This window comes from Thermothelomyces heterothallicus (assembly GCF_042370625.1).
Source record: "Thermothelomyces heterothallicus CBS 202.75 unplaced genomic scaffold P884_scaffold_9, whole genome shotgun sequence".
Taxonomy (NCBI): domain Eukaryota; kingdom Fungi; phylum Ascomycota; class Sordariomycetes; order Sordariales; family Chaetomiaceae; genus Thermothelomyces; species Thermothelomyces heterothallicus.
The window spans coordinates 634,880-649,155 of record NW_027192570.1 but is presented as its reverse complement, the minus strand read 5'-3'; the positions used below and the strand labels follow the sequence as shown (position 1 = coordinate 649,155).

Here is a 14,276-nt window from a genome sequence, read left to right as displayed (position 1 = left end):
CGACAACCTGCTCAAACGTGTATATTACGCCTTTCCATGCCTGTTATGTTGAACCTGCAGCAGCCATTCGCCGAGAGCTGTCCGACAGATAGCGTCATCTTTCTCTCGTCTGCGTCTTGTCACCCGCGGTATCTCGTGGTTGCAATGCGACATATTGACTCTCGTTCATCGATGGCTGCAGACTTCGGAAATATGACGCCTTCCCAACTCAATCGGTGATCGCACTCTCGGAAATGGTTCTAGACAGCGCCGCAAGAAACCAAGTCAGCCAAGTGACTGCAGGATTCATCCCAATTTTCATAAACACGGTCGGAACTTCAATCCTTTCCTTTTGAGGAAGACCGTCACTCTCCGCAGAAATGATGGCAGATAAAACGGAAGATCTAACTGTCGAGCAAAAGATGTCACATGGCCAAGTGCAGCAGGCTTTGATGCCGGCGCTGTTAGTGCAGATAGTGGGAACGCTGCCAAAACCTTAACAGGCGGGGCGGAGCGGAACTGCGACTACGGAAGTGGGGCTACTTAGCGACCTCCTGCCGGCATTCAGGAGCTACACTCCTCGACAACACATCGCTCTTGTGCACGTCGAACTGGCCGCAAGCCAGTCAGTCCATCATTACTTACGATGACCGCCTGTTTTGCCTCTTCTATTTTATAATATTTTGTTCTTGCTTCTTCTTTTTGTAGCAACGTGCTACTTCATCGCTTTGGGTTGGGGGGGGGTTTCGCCGTGACTATTAATCGGTACTACAATAGTACGGAGTACCCGACTCAACATCGCCACTTGTTTGTTTCCAGGGTCGTTCCGCGTCACCGACTTTCCGGTATTAACTACCCTGGGACACCGCGTCTCAGACCTGCACATTACACAGTCGTCAACATCGTCCTCCGCCATGGCCGTGTTTGTGAATCTGGAATCGGAGGACACCGGGGTTTCTCAGGACGGGAAGCCGCAGTGGCCAAGCCCCGTCGACGCTGTGAAGCAGTTCCCTGCATCGACAGCCAGCTCGAGTCCTCCCGCCGGGAGTGCCACCAGCAGTGCCGACAATGCGGTGGGAAAGCAACACGAGGAGGCTCATGAGCCCGCGGCCGGGGAGGATCCGAACCAGAACTCCATGGCGCAGGCTTTGGGATGCTACCCGTAGGCCGCACCAACCCTTCAAGCGTCTCTTCGCGCCGCATGATCATCAATGGCCTTGGCAGTTGATACCTGCCAAGGAGCAATTACTGACTCGATGACCAGCATCATCATGTCGGTGGCCGCTTCCATCGACCTGAACACCCTCGATAGCCTGTCGCGGACCTGTCGCCGGATTCGCCGTGGCCTCCTGCCGTACCGCAAGATGCTGCTGGCCTCGACCTTGCGTTGCGTCAACGAGAACCTCCCGGTCGACCCGGAGGACACTTTGCGCTACCGAGCCCGCGCCAGCAACTGGTGGTACATGCAGGATGCCGCGAGATCGAGCTACAACGGCAAGTCGGGCCAGTGTGCCCGCGACATGGTGGCCGAGTGTCGTCGATGCGGCACCGTCGTCTGTCGGGTGAGTCCCAGACCTGGATTCCCCTACTTCCTCTCACCGACACCTGACTGAACCCTCCCCCCCCCGGGCTAGAACTGTGCGATCAAACCTCCAGCCCCAATAGCCCTACGGGACCGCCACCGGCGTCTCTGCGAAGCGTGTGTGAATGCACCCCTGGGTTCCCTTGCCAGACCGCGGCTCGGGCCGGAAATCCGTATCGACTCGGATGAAATGGAGCGGGCGATCTGCAGGTGCGACTCTACGGGCGTCTGGCTTTGCCAGCCCTGTGGGCGGTCCATCCAAGGCGACGATTACGAGTATAAGGGGTAAAAGCTGACCACATTCCTCTCTTCCCCCCCTTTTTCCCACACAGGCGGGACTACCGTGTAGGCCCCTTTCCGGCCTTTGATGCTGACGCCACGCGCAGGATCTGGAAATGGCGCAACCAATACACCGAGGTCCTAGGCGGCCTCGGCACGGGCATAGGCGAGGGCGACCGCGGGGTCCCCTGCGGGCGCGAGACGGAGTGCTGCGCGGCCCGCGAGCGCGAGCAGGAGATGGACGGCGACGCCGAGGACGCGCGCGAGGCCGAGTCGTACTACCAGCAGGTGGCCATCGCCACCCCGATCAGCGGCGCCTCCAGCAGCGCCTCCGCCTCCTCTCTGGCGCCCTGGCCGACGGGGCTGAGCGGGTCCGCCAGCAGCACCGCCAGCCTCACCAGCCTGATCAGCTCCTCGGGCGCGTCGCTCCTGGACCGGAGAACGCCCAGCCCGGCGATCAAGCCCGGATACGACAGGCACGAGGTGGAAGGCATCGGCGGCGTCATGAAGAACATGCGGGTGCGGATGGTCAAGGTGGGCGCCTGTGTGCCCGAGTGGGAAGACGAGTGTGCGAGGCGAGAGATCCTGGGGAGGGAGGTGCAGGGGAAACGGAGGAGCTGGTGCGGGTGGTGCAGGAGGGTCATTCCGTCTAGTAAGGATTATGAGATGGATAGGCAGGCCCACGCGAAAGGGGAAAAAGGAAAACAGAAGGAGGGGTCGGGAAGCTGACTAACGAATTCACCGAAAACGGGCTGGTCGGGAGTTGCATAGTTTAGCGAAGTAAGTTACAATGACTCACCAATGGCAAGTGAAAGGGGCTCTGGGATGAGCTGCCGAATATGCAACCAGGCCAGCCAGAGAGAGAATTGGTGTATCGCCAAGGTAATCGGAACAACGAGGGCAATAGGACTCCGAGGCAGTGAGCAGATCGGTGTCGGGGAAAATATACATGGTACATTTTGCATTATACAGTGGGAGACTGGGGATGCCAGCCGTTGCTTCCCTTTTATAGCTGTCTTACACAAACTCGTCTCTCTATGTCCGCCATCGACCGCTGAATGCTTGTCCACCGAATGAATCGTACACGGCATCTCCCCCGACCGGGATCCCGCACAAGCCCTTGGGGGGTTAGCATCTGACCGCCAATCCCATCACAGCTATTCCAGACAGCCTTCTCCCCTAATCCCTTACCCCTATACGTCCAACCACCGCTTGGGCGAGGGTAGTAGGTAAAAAGGAGGAGAAAAGAGCTTCAGCGAGCAACAGCCAACAAAAAAAAAAGGAGAGAACCGACAGCCCCTTTTCCTCCCCACCCTTTCCTCAAAGCCCCTCACACAACCCTTCCCAGCACTTTCCTTTAGAGAGAGGGGACGGGGAGGGGAAGGGGAGGGGGTGATCGGCCAAGGACACGCGCGTAAGAGAGAGAGAGGGGGCGGGGCGGGGGGTTCCCTATAACTGCCCCTCAAAGAGCAAGCCCATCCTGGCGCGGCGCTCCTCGCGGGCGGCCTGGCGGCGGGGGCCCCAGCGCTCCTTGGTGCGCTCGAGGTCGGCGCGGACCTTGTCCTTGTGCTCCTTGGGCGCCTGGCAGCACATCATGACGAACAGCTTGCTGCACTGGAACCGGGCCGAGAGCGCCTGGACCGTGTTGGTCGCCGGGTCTTGGGCGCGCAGCCGCCGCATCTCCTCGATGTCCGCCTTGGTCAGGTGGTGCCGCGCCTTGTGGCGGGGGGCCCCCTCGATCGAGGGGAACGGGACTTCATCTGATGGTGATGAGGACGAGAAGTTTTCTGATGGTTGTTGCGTCGATGTGGCGGCGGCGGAGGAGGCGGGAGAGGAGGAGGAGGAGGAGGAGGAGGAGGAAGAAGAAAGAGAAGGGTATTGGATGGTGGTAGAGGACGCGAGGAGCTCCGAGGCGAGGTTGGCTCGGCGGCGGGGGTCGGATTTTGGCAGGAACTTGAAGGGCGTGTGGTAGACGGAAGCGGCGGACGAGGGCGGGTTGTAGATGATCTCGTCCGTTGTCGGGCGGTCGCTGCCGGAGTTGAGGAATGACGGGTGTGGCGGGATGTTGAGGGCGCGCCGTGTCCGGGCGGCGGTCGACTTGTGGCGGACACCCGAGGTCACGGCCCGACGACAGCAGGCGAGGGCTGGTCTTGTTGCGACGGCCTCCATCGTGGCGGATTTGGAAAGGAGGAAGGGAGGAGGAGGAGGACGAGGACGAGGAGGACGAGGAGGACGAGGACGAGGGAAGGCGTGTTTTGTCGTGTGCGTGATGTGAAAGGAAGGCACGGCTGGAGAGGCGATTGAGAAAATGAAAAAGAGAGTCGACCTGCTGCGATACAAAGTAAAGGGAGAGCTGGAGCGGCTGCAATTGGTTGCAGGATCGGTCTCGTTCTCGTCAGCGGCCGCCGTCCACCACCCTTCACGCTCGACAACGACGATACGGGCGGTCCAATTTGGAGTCGCGATGCAATCAACTTTTTCTCGGGCACGTCCGGAAGCTTGTCACGTGGTCGGCCCGCTCACTTTGGTTAGCACAACTGGGCCAGTGTCTGGCCAATCATCACTGGGCCGAATTTGTGCTCCACGTCTCCGCGCTCCCGCTTCGGTGGGGCCCCGGTCGGCGGGCCGTGCCTGGTTGCTTGCTCTGATGGTCTCGGTCTGTCTTTCAAGAGCGCGAAGCAGCGTATACTACACTTGTAAACGCTGGGGTGGAAGAAATCATTACAGATAAGAGACACCTATTCCGGCAGGGAAGGTAGCGGACAGAATGCACCAGATGCCCGAGCTAGGTCCCTCCTCACCATACCCACAACAGCTTCGAATTTTCTCAGTGAGCGCAATGCAATGACTGCGCGGCCGAGACAACAAACATGCGTTACCTTGTCTGTTCCCAATGTGAGCGATCAGAAACCTAAAGGGTTCTTCTTTCTTTTTGGTTTGTCTTTTTCTTTTCTTTTTCTGTTTCATTTGCAAGCTCACCGTATTCTTGCCTAGTCCCGAGCTTGCGATTGGATTCAGCAAAACACCGCCCAAGCCGTACGGAGTATGATGCACAACAATCTTCCTCCGCTCCGGAACAGCTCTTACACTCAGAGTTTGAGTGGTTTGTCTTTTCGTATTAGTCTAGTAAACTATGCGACAAGCGGGTAACGTTAGGTGACAGATAACGGCGACATATATTTGCTGTGGCGGCTCAGGCACCAATGGATCATTCAGGCTCATGATTACGCATCTCGGAACACCCCATCCCGAACGGGTTGCTTGTGTATCAGGTTCGAGGCAAACCGGGTCATCCACGACTTCTAGCGCCCCCGTCAACGGAGAGACGGAGTCCGGGTCCGTCCCAGTTGCTGCGATCGCGGGAAGGGGCGCTCATCACAGCAGCTGTCTGGTTGTTCCTTCGCCGGCGCACAAAGTGCAATCCAGCGGGCTCGGAACAAGACAACAGCGCGGACGAGGGCGGCGAGATCAAACAGCTGAGACCGCGCGAGGCTGAGGCTCCCCACGGCCAGGTCGAACCGGCGGCTCGCCGCTTGGCAGCCGAGATGGCGCCCTGAGGGCTGCCGGTAGAGGCTCAGCCACAGCACCGCTGCGAGATGGAACATCGGATGCGATACGAGATGGACGCACAAGCAAAGTGCTAATTATCATCATTATCTGATGGGAGTCGGATCACCCGTCATCGAGACGAGTGGCCCCCGGCACACATCCGGATGATGCCGGTCTTGGTTCGGATAACATTTTACACTACAATGCGTACATAGTAGATACCTATACTTAGATAGCACAGGCGAGCTTTACGGTACAGAAATATGTTTTGTTTTTAAGATATGACTAATATTCGATACAAAGGCCCATCCAATGTTGTCAGCACAAGCAAGGAAGGTCGGGCCCCGGAGCCGTTCTCGGCTGGTGATGGAGGCGCAGTCAGGGGCTGCAAATTTCGGGGTTCATGCCCAATGACTTGGAATGCCAGCGTACGTGTGGTAGCCAGGTGCTCGACCTACAAGGGTCGAGTTTGCATAGTGTAGGGTTTTTGTTGGCATTGATTCAATCCTCTGGTTCCTCCCGAGACCTACGCTACAGCAAGTGCATACCTTACACATGGAAGGCTGTAGGTGCGCATAGGTAGGTACCGTACCTTAAGTAGGTATGTACTGTACTCTGCTGGTTTGGTAGTAGTTTAACGTTAAAGTGATGGAAAGGTCGTAAAAAGGACCCTGGGTTGAAAAGGTCCCACGGTAATCCATTTACAGTGTAGCACCCGTGGGTAAGGTGGGTCTGGCCCTGCTGCTGGCCTGCATTACGTCGCTTACATAGTACGGAATACATACATAGTTACCCAGTGTGAGGTGGGCTCCGGAGTACTCCATCGTTAGCGCGTAAGGAACCGGCTGCGATCATGCCCCTCCTTTTTAGCCCTTCGAAGCGTTGCCACTACAGCGTCATTCCCTGTTGATCGCGATTTGCGCCCCCGAGGTCACCGGGTCGCTTCGTCCCTTCGCTGTCCGAGAACAACGACAGCAAAAGCGTACATTTGCGACGAACCCTCTTTAGCTTCTTTTTTCCTCTCCTCTCCCTCCTTATAATAACGCACACCTCCCCAAACAGCGCAGTCACGCCGCCGCCGCCGCCGCAGCAGCAGCAACTTTAGGATTAGCGCGGTCCTCATTGTCTTGCATTTCGGTGGGCGCGTGCGGAGAGTCAGGGTCTGTCTCACTGGAAGCCGACCGAATCCGGCAGGCGAAGAAAGAGAGCAAGAGACGAGTTTTAGATCCAGGAACCAAGACCAAGCAGAAAACGCCGCCCACACCTATTCTTGCATCTCTGCGTCACGCTCTGCGCCAACCCGAAAGCCCGTACCGAGAGGAACCAATCCATACATACACGAAAACGCAGTACATACACTCCTTCCGTATCCGTTCTCAATAGTCCCCTGCGGCTCCGAAACGAAACATACAGCAGCAAAGATTGTGTCCAATTTTTGGTCGGTTGCCCAGCGGTTTCAGCGTCACACGGAGCCGGGTTCAGACCAAGGTATGACCGCACCCGTTTCGTTGGTCATTGGTTCCCGACACGGAGTCCCTTTTTTTTTTTCGTCGATATATCTGCGGCGAATCGGGAGCGCGGGTCCTGGTCTGTCCACTCGTCGCACGCAGTCGGTCCCTTTTCTCCTTGTTGCGAGATCCCGTGCCTATCCCATCCCACTTTGCTAGCGCACGAACCATAGCTTGGGATTACCAGTCAAAAAGCCCGACGATCCTCCGTTCGTAGTAAGCGACCGCATTGCTAACAGGTTCGCCTTGGTACATACACAGAGGAAATACATCAGACGACGGCGTCGCGGGACCATCAGCCGCGCGAACCCCCCCCCTCCCCCGGCCCCCACCTGGGATCCTCGAACAAGATGAGCCTCGCGACCGCAGCGCCCGCCCAGGGCCGCGGTGCAATTCCAGCGCTAGCCGAGTCGTCGGACCCGCAACGAGATCCAGGCGCGACCAGCGGCGATGCCCAGCGGGAGCTTGAGAAGAAGAAGAGGCGCAGCCTGTTCGGGTTCGGCAAGAAGAAGACGACGGAGGCGCCCGCCAAGGCCGCGCCTCCCAGCAGCAAGCCCCCGCCGCCGGCCACAGGCCGCACAACGGCTGCGTCCCCCGTCCGGACAGACCACCCCCCCTTATCGCCCTCCTCCCCGGGCCGTCCGGGCTTCGCCTCGTCCCCGCGCCTCGCCTCGCCCGCCGGCAGCCAGATCTTCGAGCGCGACGTCCAAGAAAGCGCCATCTCCCTAATCCCCAGCTCCCCCGCCATCCCCTCGCACATCCGGACCGAGAACCACGTCCCCCCGGTCCTCGACGCCTCCTCGGAGGCCATCACCGACGACCATCTCAACCCCGACTCCGTCGAGATCATCACTCACACCTCGCACCAGCCCGCCGCCCTCGCCGTGACGGGCGGCCTCGGCCCCTACCCCGCCGCCGCGCCGACCGAGGCCTCCTGGGCCGACGAGCTCGCCGCCTTCTCCGCCTCCGACAACAACACCAACCCGGCCGCGGCCGCGGCCGCGGCCGCCGCCCCGGCCACCGCCGAGACGGCCTCCAACTACGGCAGCTTCGACACCACCGACGTCCGCCGCCTCTCCTTCATCTCTTTCGCCGACGTCGTCCTGGCCGAGCAGAGCCAGAACGAGCGCTTCTTCGGCGCCGGCGGCGGCAGCCCCTCGCGCGAGAGCACGTACCTTGCCGGCCTCTCCTCCTTCCCGCACGCCGCCGCCTCGGCCTCCGCGGGGGCCAACCACCCGCGCTCCGCCTCCCCGATCCGCTCCCCCGTCTCTTCCTCCGGCACCGGCCGCCCGGGCAGCGTCAGCCCGCCCACCAGCAAGAGCGGGTCCGTCCAGGGCTTCGACCTCTCCGCCGCCGCCGCCGCCGCCGCCGCCGCCCGCGTCCGCGGCTCCTCCCCCGCCGGAAGGGCCCCTTCGTCCCTCGGCAGCCCCACCAGCCTGCTGAGCATGCAGCTGTCGTCCCCCGGCGCCGGCGGGGGGACCGTCAACGGCGAGATTGCCATCGAGACCATGACCCAGGCGCTGAGGCGGACGGGGAGCGGGGACATGAGCATCGGCAGTGGCGGCGGCCTGAGGAGTTTCCCGGCGAGTCCGACAATTTGAATCCAATATCCCCGGATGTTTTCATTCCCTTTTTTTTTCTGGCTTCGCCCGCTCCTCGGAAGAAGAGAGGCTCCTCAACCCAAGATATGGGTTGAGGCGGAAAGGCGGATAGGACGAACCGGGGAGGCTGGTGGGGGAAAGGTGGTGGTTTGTGACGAGAACCGAGGGCTGGCATTTTTTTTTCTTTCTTTCTTGAAAGAGGTCTGGCCCAAGTTTAGGGGCGAGGGGAGAGAGAGAGACCGAAAAACACCAGTGTGTTTTGCGGAGGCGATGGCGCGAAGGATACCCGGGCGGGTCGCTCACCACACCAGCTTGGTGGGAAACGACGGGGGAGGGAATACAACGGGCGCAAGGACGGGACTTTTTTTTTTCTCCTCGGAAGGGACAGGGTCTTCTCGTTGATGATGTTTGGCGATGGTCTGCGATGGAGAAACCGGCGTTGTGTTTTTGGAAGGAGGGGAGAGCTTATCTCAAACCCCTTGTTGTTCTCCTGTCATATCGTCCTCCTCGTCTGTTTCCCGCACACCCCCACCCTTATTTTCTTCCCGCAATTTTTTTTTTTTTTTTTTTTTTTTTTTTTTTTTTTTTTTTTTTTTTTTTGCTGTTTTCCTGCTGTGGTTGTGACGTTCAATACCAGATATGCGTGGAGATACGGACAGCTAAGTCAGGACTGGGATCTGCTGTTTTCTGCTTCTCGTATGCCCCGGGGGCCTCATCGCTGCCGATCTCGTCTGTCATATCCGCTGTGTTCTGATCCAGTTCTCTTTTGTGGTGGGTTTGGGAAGGGAGCGGGTGACGGGAGGTACTGCAGAGCATGGGCAGCCAGCTGTAGTTCCAAACTCGAAAATTTTTCTGTGTCTTTCTGCCCCGTTTCTCTGTGATATCTATGTGTTGGTTTGCTTCTTTTGATCGTGGCCGAGAGCTTCCGCTGAACGGTGACAGCAGGGGCGAACGAACATGATGTTTCTCTTTCTCTCTTCTTCTTTTGCTATGTTCCCTCACTGTGTCGAATGCCCCGCACGCTTAGAAGAATGAGGCCGTAACTCTGTTCTTAGCCAAGGGTTAATTAAGGGGGCACTGTGGTAAGGAGTCGGAGTTACGTCGGCCTGTCTAGGTAACCAGTAATCCAGCCCGTATCTCTGCTGCCCATCCAAGACCTCGTGGCAATCATGATGCCCACACTCATTCGGCTTCATCCAGATCTCTGTGACTTTCTGTGCCTCGCCACACACCGCGTTCAACCCGCGCCCTCCACCCTTAAATGCTTCAGCTTCCAGCGGCTTCGCGGGACTGTTTAATTCCTTCAGTTTACAGCCGAGTTGAGTGAGGTTGGTAGTGCACCAATGAGAAACCATACTGTAGATCGTGCCAGAGGGAGAATAATGAGTATAGCTCAACTCTGGCTCTGACAACCTCGACTTTCTGAGCTCCTACTTGCTGATTGACAGTATCTGGCTAACAAGCCGTTCTGGCTGGACCTCCACACCACCAAGTGTTCGCCACTCCAGCCTGTTCGAGCCTCATATAATCCTCACCTTTTTCTGCATTCCAAGCCTGATATACTCTCCGATTACCACGTGGAATCCGCGATGATCTAACGCTGTTTCAGTCGATATCCCCATCCAGACCATTTCCTCGAGTACCCTCGTCGGTAGCAGTGAATCAGCGCTGGGGCTACATCCCGCGTGTGTCTTGAGACATTCGTCCAACCAGAGGCGGGCACGATCCACGACAGCAGTAAAACTCCTGGACATAGACCCACCGGGTTTGTAGTGCCTGTGGTAAGGAGGTTGAGTGCCTATGGTCAACACCGTACGTAATCTTTGAATTCTTGGGAGAGGAAGAAGAGCTGTTTTTCCCACCATGGGCGGTGTACACCATCGCCACGTTTTTATGTAGAAGGTCCCAGCTGAGTCTTGGGAAGGAAAATCCCATAAGAGAACCCAAGTAAACATAAAAGAAAAAGAAAAGTTTGTCAAGGTTCAAGTGCTCTGCGATCCGCAACAGAATGTCGCACCCGAAGCAGGAGGATCACATGTTTGAGGTTGAATACGTGGCCCAGACCTCAACCGGCCGAGCCTCGCCGAAGTTGGGTCGCTGTTCCATTGCGGGCAGAGCTTATCTGGCTGTTCTGGACTCCGATTACGAAGGATTGGGAGAAGGGCATGCGGATAAAAGAGGATGCTGTAAACCGCGCCGCAGGTCCGGCACTTGCCATGGGCGAAGTCGGGAGAATAACGGGGGTCGAATTCACCACAAGTCTGTCCATGGCGCAGAACGAGTGCGGATGGCCTAGAATTTGTTGTCTCGTCCATGATCACGAAGGCGTAGCAAGGCGCGAAGACCTGGAGCCGGTAGCACTCCGTTGGCGGTGCTCGGTTAGACGCAGGGTTGCCGAAGATTCGAGGTAGCAGCCGTGGGGCCGATGGAGAGTCGGTTTCGCGCAGTCACTTGATCAGGAAGAGTTGGGGACCGCCGTGAATCGAAAATTGAGACTCGAGAGTTCGCTGGCACTTAGATCGGGCACAGGAAGACGGAAGGTCGGACAGCGTACGACTGCGGGTAGTGTGGCTAAGGGATCAGCCTCGCTGAAATGCCCTGTGTTTGGGTTTGTTGACGCCGGCGAGTTGTGTGAGCACTGCGACTAGTAAGTTCACGGTACCTTAGGTAAGTAGGAAACTACCCGAAGTATGCTGTGCAACCTGAGCCGCCTGGCGGTTGTGCCTCGGCTCCAAGTTCTCGGGGGGGGGCAGATAGGCAGATAGTGCTCGACAGGGCAAGTGCCTCACGACCCGGGAATGCCATTCCCACCTACCTGCCTTCAAAATGCAGGGACGGTCACAGCTAAGGTACCTAAGGTACCTAGATGAGGGATATTGTGGCAAGAACCTATTTTTCCGGCCGAGACCGTTTGGTCTCTACTTCCTCTCGTTAATCAAGATTCTCCATTTGCCTCTGGGCGACAAACGATAAGTTGGTATCACTAATGAGAAAAAAAAAAAAAGAAACAAGAATAACCACCGCTACTCGACTGCAACCCAACCCAAGACATGATATCCAAGGCTGCATGCAGCATGGCTCAAACACTCCGTTCCAAATTCCACACCTTCTTCATACGCAGCCCAGGAAAAAGAGAGAGAGAGAGAGAACAACAAAATCTCGGACCACACATAAAAGTTTGAGATCAGACCTTCGCCTCCGACTTCTCGTCTTCCTCGAACTTGGCCACGGCCACGGCACTGCCCACCTCGCCCTTGGGCAGCATGTTGAGCTCGTCCTCCTGCTTGTCGAGGTGGCGAAACTGCAGCCAGAACATGGTGCCGCCGATGACGGCGAGGATGGCGACGACGGCGTAGTTCCACACCAGCAGGGGGTCGTCGGCGAGCGAGACGAGGGCGAAGCCGATGGCGGACGAGATGGCGTTCATGAAGAGGGCGACGGCCTGGACCATGGAGCGCATGTTGGCGGGCGCCTTGGAGTGCGCGTACTCGAGGCTCGTGATGGACGCCATGATCTCGGAGAAGGCGATGAGCACGTACGAGCCCGTCTGCGCCCACATGCTGATGTCGACGTCGGCGCACTCGCGCTCGGTCCCGTCGGGGAACCTGCCGTTGGCGTACTTGCCGCACTCGCTCTTCTTGTAGATGTAGTACTGGATGACGCAGGCCCAGATCATGGCCGACGCGGCCACGAAGTAGCCGACGGCGATGCGCCGGAGCGGAGTCGGGTTGATGCGTATCCTCCGCAGGGCCGGGTAGATGAACACGTCCAGGACCGGGATCAGGATGATGAGGGCGAAAGGGTTGAGATTGGTCAACACGTCGTTGGGGACGCCGCCCACCTTCATAGTGGCCGCTTGCGAGACCAAGTTGTTGTTGACTGAGAATCGTTGGTTAGCCAAGGGGGGGAGCGAGAGAGAGGGGCGCGGGGCGGGGGGGGGGAGGGAGGGTTGAAAGGGAAAAAAAAAAGAACTTACTCTGATTGTAGCACAGCCAGAAGAGAGGATACCACAAGAAGACGCCGCAGGCATTGAAGCCACGGCGGACCTCGTCCACCCATGCGTCGTTGAAGTCCATCCACTTGGGCCTCGTGGCGGGGTCGAACCTGGACGGCTTGACGCTCTCCCAGAAGGTGCCGTCGTGCAGCTGCCGGTACGTCTTGACCGGGTTGATGGACCAGCGGCCCTTGTTGGCGAGGAAGAACAGCCTGAAAGCCCGGCCGAGGACGGAGCCCTGCGGGGGAACGCGCTTGTAGCGGCGGCGACCCCACAGCAGGACGAGCGGGCAGAGACACAGGAGGATGGTGGGGAGCGTGTACGAGAGCCAGAAGCCGACGTAATGCTCGCAGTAGACCATGGAGAGCTGGCCGCACAGGGCGCCGACGTTGATGAAGAAATAAAAGTAGTGGTAGACGCGCGACGCCGTGGTCGCGGGATCGACAATGACGCGCTCGCCGCTCTTGAGCGTCTTGACGACCATCCGCTCGAGGTCGAGCTGCTCGACAATAAGGGGGTTGACGTTGGGCTTGAAGCCGCCGGTGCCGACGCCCATCAAGACGAGACCGATGATGAAGGCGCCAAGGGCGCCGTTGGGGTTCTTGATGACGGGGGGGAGGCCCGAGATGACGAGGATGATGTGACCCAAGATGTCCACCAGGAGCGCGAAGCCGATGGTTCGGTAGCGGCCGAGGAAGCTGTCGGCGACGTAGGCGCCAAACAGGGGCATGGTGTATTGCCAGAACGAGTTGAAGGTGGTCAGGGCAAACGCGGTCCGCTGGCCGCGACCGAGGGCGCCGGCCTGGCCATGTTCGATGTCGTAGCTAGCACCGGTCGACGAGCCCTCGGGCCGCTTCTGCTGGATGAAGTTGGTAAACACGGCGGTAGTGCCGTAGTACGAGAAGCGCTCGCACAGCTCGATGAATGCGATGGTGTAAATGTTCCAGGGGATCTTGTCAGGCACCCGCCGCAGAGTCTGCATCTCCTCCTCGGTCGGACTCCCGCCATCGGGCGTGATGACGACGGCGCCGACCGTCTCTTTGTCCTGGATAGAGGGGATCGGGGCCAGCTTGGACTCCTTGCCCTCCTCGACGATAGCGTTCACGTCGTCGCTGACCGCGACGCTCTTTGGGTCTGACGCCATGGAGGAAGGAGAGGGCTCCTCAAGAGAGTGCTCGGACGGGCGAAACGAGGAGAGATGGAATGGGAATGAGCGCGGTCGAGGTACCCTCGCAGCGCGGCACGGCAAGATATATATATATATATTTGTCTCTCTCTCTGTGTGTGTGTGAGTGTGGGGTACTACGGAGGGGACGTTACAGTATGATCATGCCGTGGGCGATCCCCGCATGAGAGACGTACATACATCCTACTGGGAACGCCCTGGGAGGTACTGTAGTTAATAAATCCCACGTTGGAGTCGAGGGTTATGGAATGATCGAAGGACCCAACAATGAAAATGGGCCAGAGACCTGGGCCGGGGAGGCGAACTGGCCGGCAAGCCACCGTCCTGCGAGTCGTGTCCTGTGCGTGCACATTTTGCCGAATTCCGCACACTAGCGAACAGTGTCCATCTTTGGAAACCGAAAAAAGTCTTGGAAGTCTTAACACCTTCTAAAGATGGTGTAAGAGCGCCGAGAGATAACTAGCAAAGGGCGGCACCGTCGTTTTGTCCTTGCCATCCCTCCATCTCGACGGTCTGGCCATGCTCCTCCGACGATTACGTAACGAGGAGAGCAGAGCGGAATGTTGCTCCCTTTGGTCCCCAGTTACAGGCCATTCAT

General features: G+C 58.3%; 6 protein-coding genes across 6 annotated transcripts; 3 read left to right on the top strand and 3 right to left on the bottom strand.

Annotated features, from left to right (window-relative positions):
* Nucleotides 1–893: 893 nt before the first annotated feature.
* P884DRAFT_277144 (uncharacterized protein) lies at nucleotides 894–2,569 on the top strand (the record flags this gene model as incomplete). Its single annotated transcript, XM_069443044.1, has 4 exons — nucleotides 894–1,141; nucleotides 1,244–1,541; nucleotides 1,614–1,846; nucleotides 1,948–2,569. The coding sequence occupies 4 exons, from the start codon at nucleotides 894–896 to the stop codon at nucleotides 2,567–2,569; spliced, it is 1,401 nt and encodes a 466-aa protein (XP_069298200.1).
* Nucleotides 2,570–2,791: 222 nt separating this feature from the next.
* P884DRAFT_258883 (mitochondrial 54S ribosomal protein mL58) lies at nucleotides 2,792–4,310 on the bottom strand. Its single transcript, XM_069441287.1, has one exon. It carries the CDS (start codon nucleotides 4,007–4,009, stop codon nucleotides 3,290–3,292), a length of 720 nt encoding a protein of 239 aa, XP_069298199.1. The 5' UTR covers nucleotides 4,010–4,310; the 3' UTR covers nucleotides 2,792–3,289.
* Nucleotides 4,311–5,064: 754 nt separating this feature from the next.
* P884DRAFT_199242 (uncharacterized protein) lies at nucleotides 5,065–5,397 on the top strand (the record flags this gene model as incomplete). The annotated part of the gene is made up of 1 exon (XM_069438218.1): nucleotides 5,065–5,397. A coding segment is annotated over one exon (333 nt), but the record flags the coding sequence as incomplete, so codon positions are not given.
* A 1,850-nt stretch (nucleotides 5,398–7,247) lies between these two features.
* P884DRAFT_269282 (uncharacterized protein) lies at nucleotides 7,248–8,498 on the top strand (the record flags this gene model as incomplete). The annotated part of the gene is made up of 1 exon (XM_069442261.1): nucleotides 7,248–8,498. The coding sequence occupies one exon, from the start codon at nucleotides 7,248–7,250 to the stop codon at nucleotides 8,496–8,498; it is 1,251 nt and encodes a 416-aa protein (XP_069298197.1).
* A 1,427-nt stretch (nucleotides 8,499–9,925) lies between these two features.
* P884DRAFT_258879 (uncharacterized protein) lies at nucleotides 9,926–10,439 on the bottom strand. Its single transcript, XM_069441286.1, has one exon. It carries the CDS (start codon nucleotides 10,361–10,363, stop codon nucleotides 10,019–10,021), a length of 345 nt encoding a protein of 114 aa, XP_069298196.1. The 5' UTR covers nucleotides 10,364–10,439; the 3' UTR covers nucleotides 9,926–10,018.
* A 1,243-nt stretch (nucleotides 10,440–11,682) lies between these two features.
* Nucleotides 11,683–13,636, bottom strand: P884DRAFT_198996 (POT family-domain-containing protein; the record flags this gene model as incomplete). The annotated part of the gene is made up of 2 exons (XM_069438202.1): nucleotides 11,683–12,377; nucleotides 12,475–13,636. The coding sequence occupies 2 exons, from the start codon at nucleotides 13,634–13,636 to the stop codon at nucleotides 11,683–11,685; spliced, it is 1,857 nt and encodes a 618-aa protein (XP_069298195.1).
* Nucleotides 13,637–14,276: the final 640 nt, after the last annotated feature.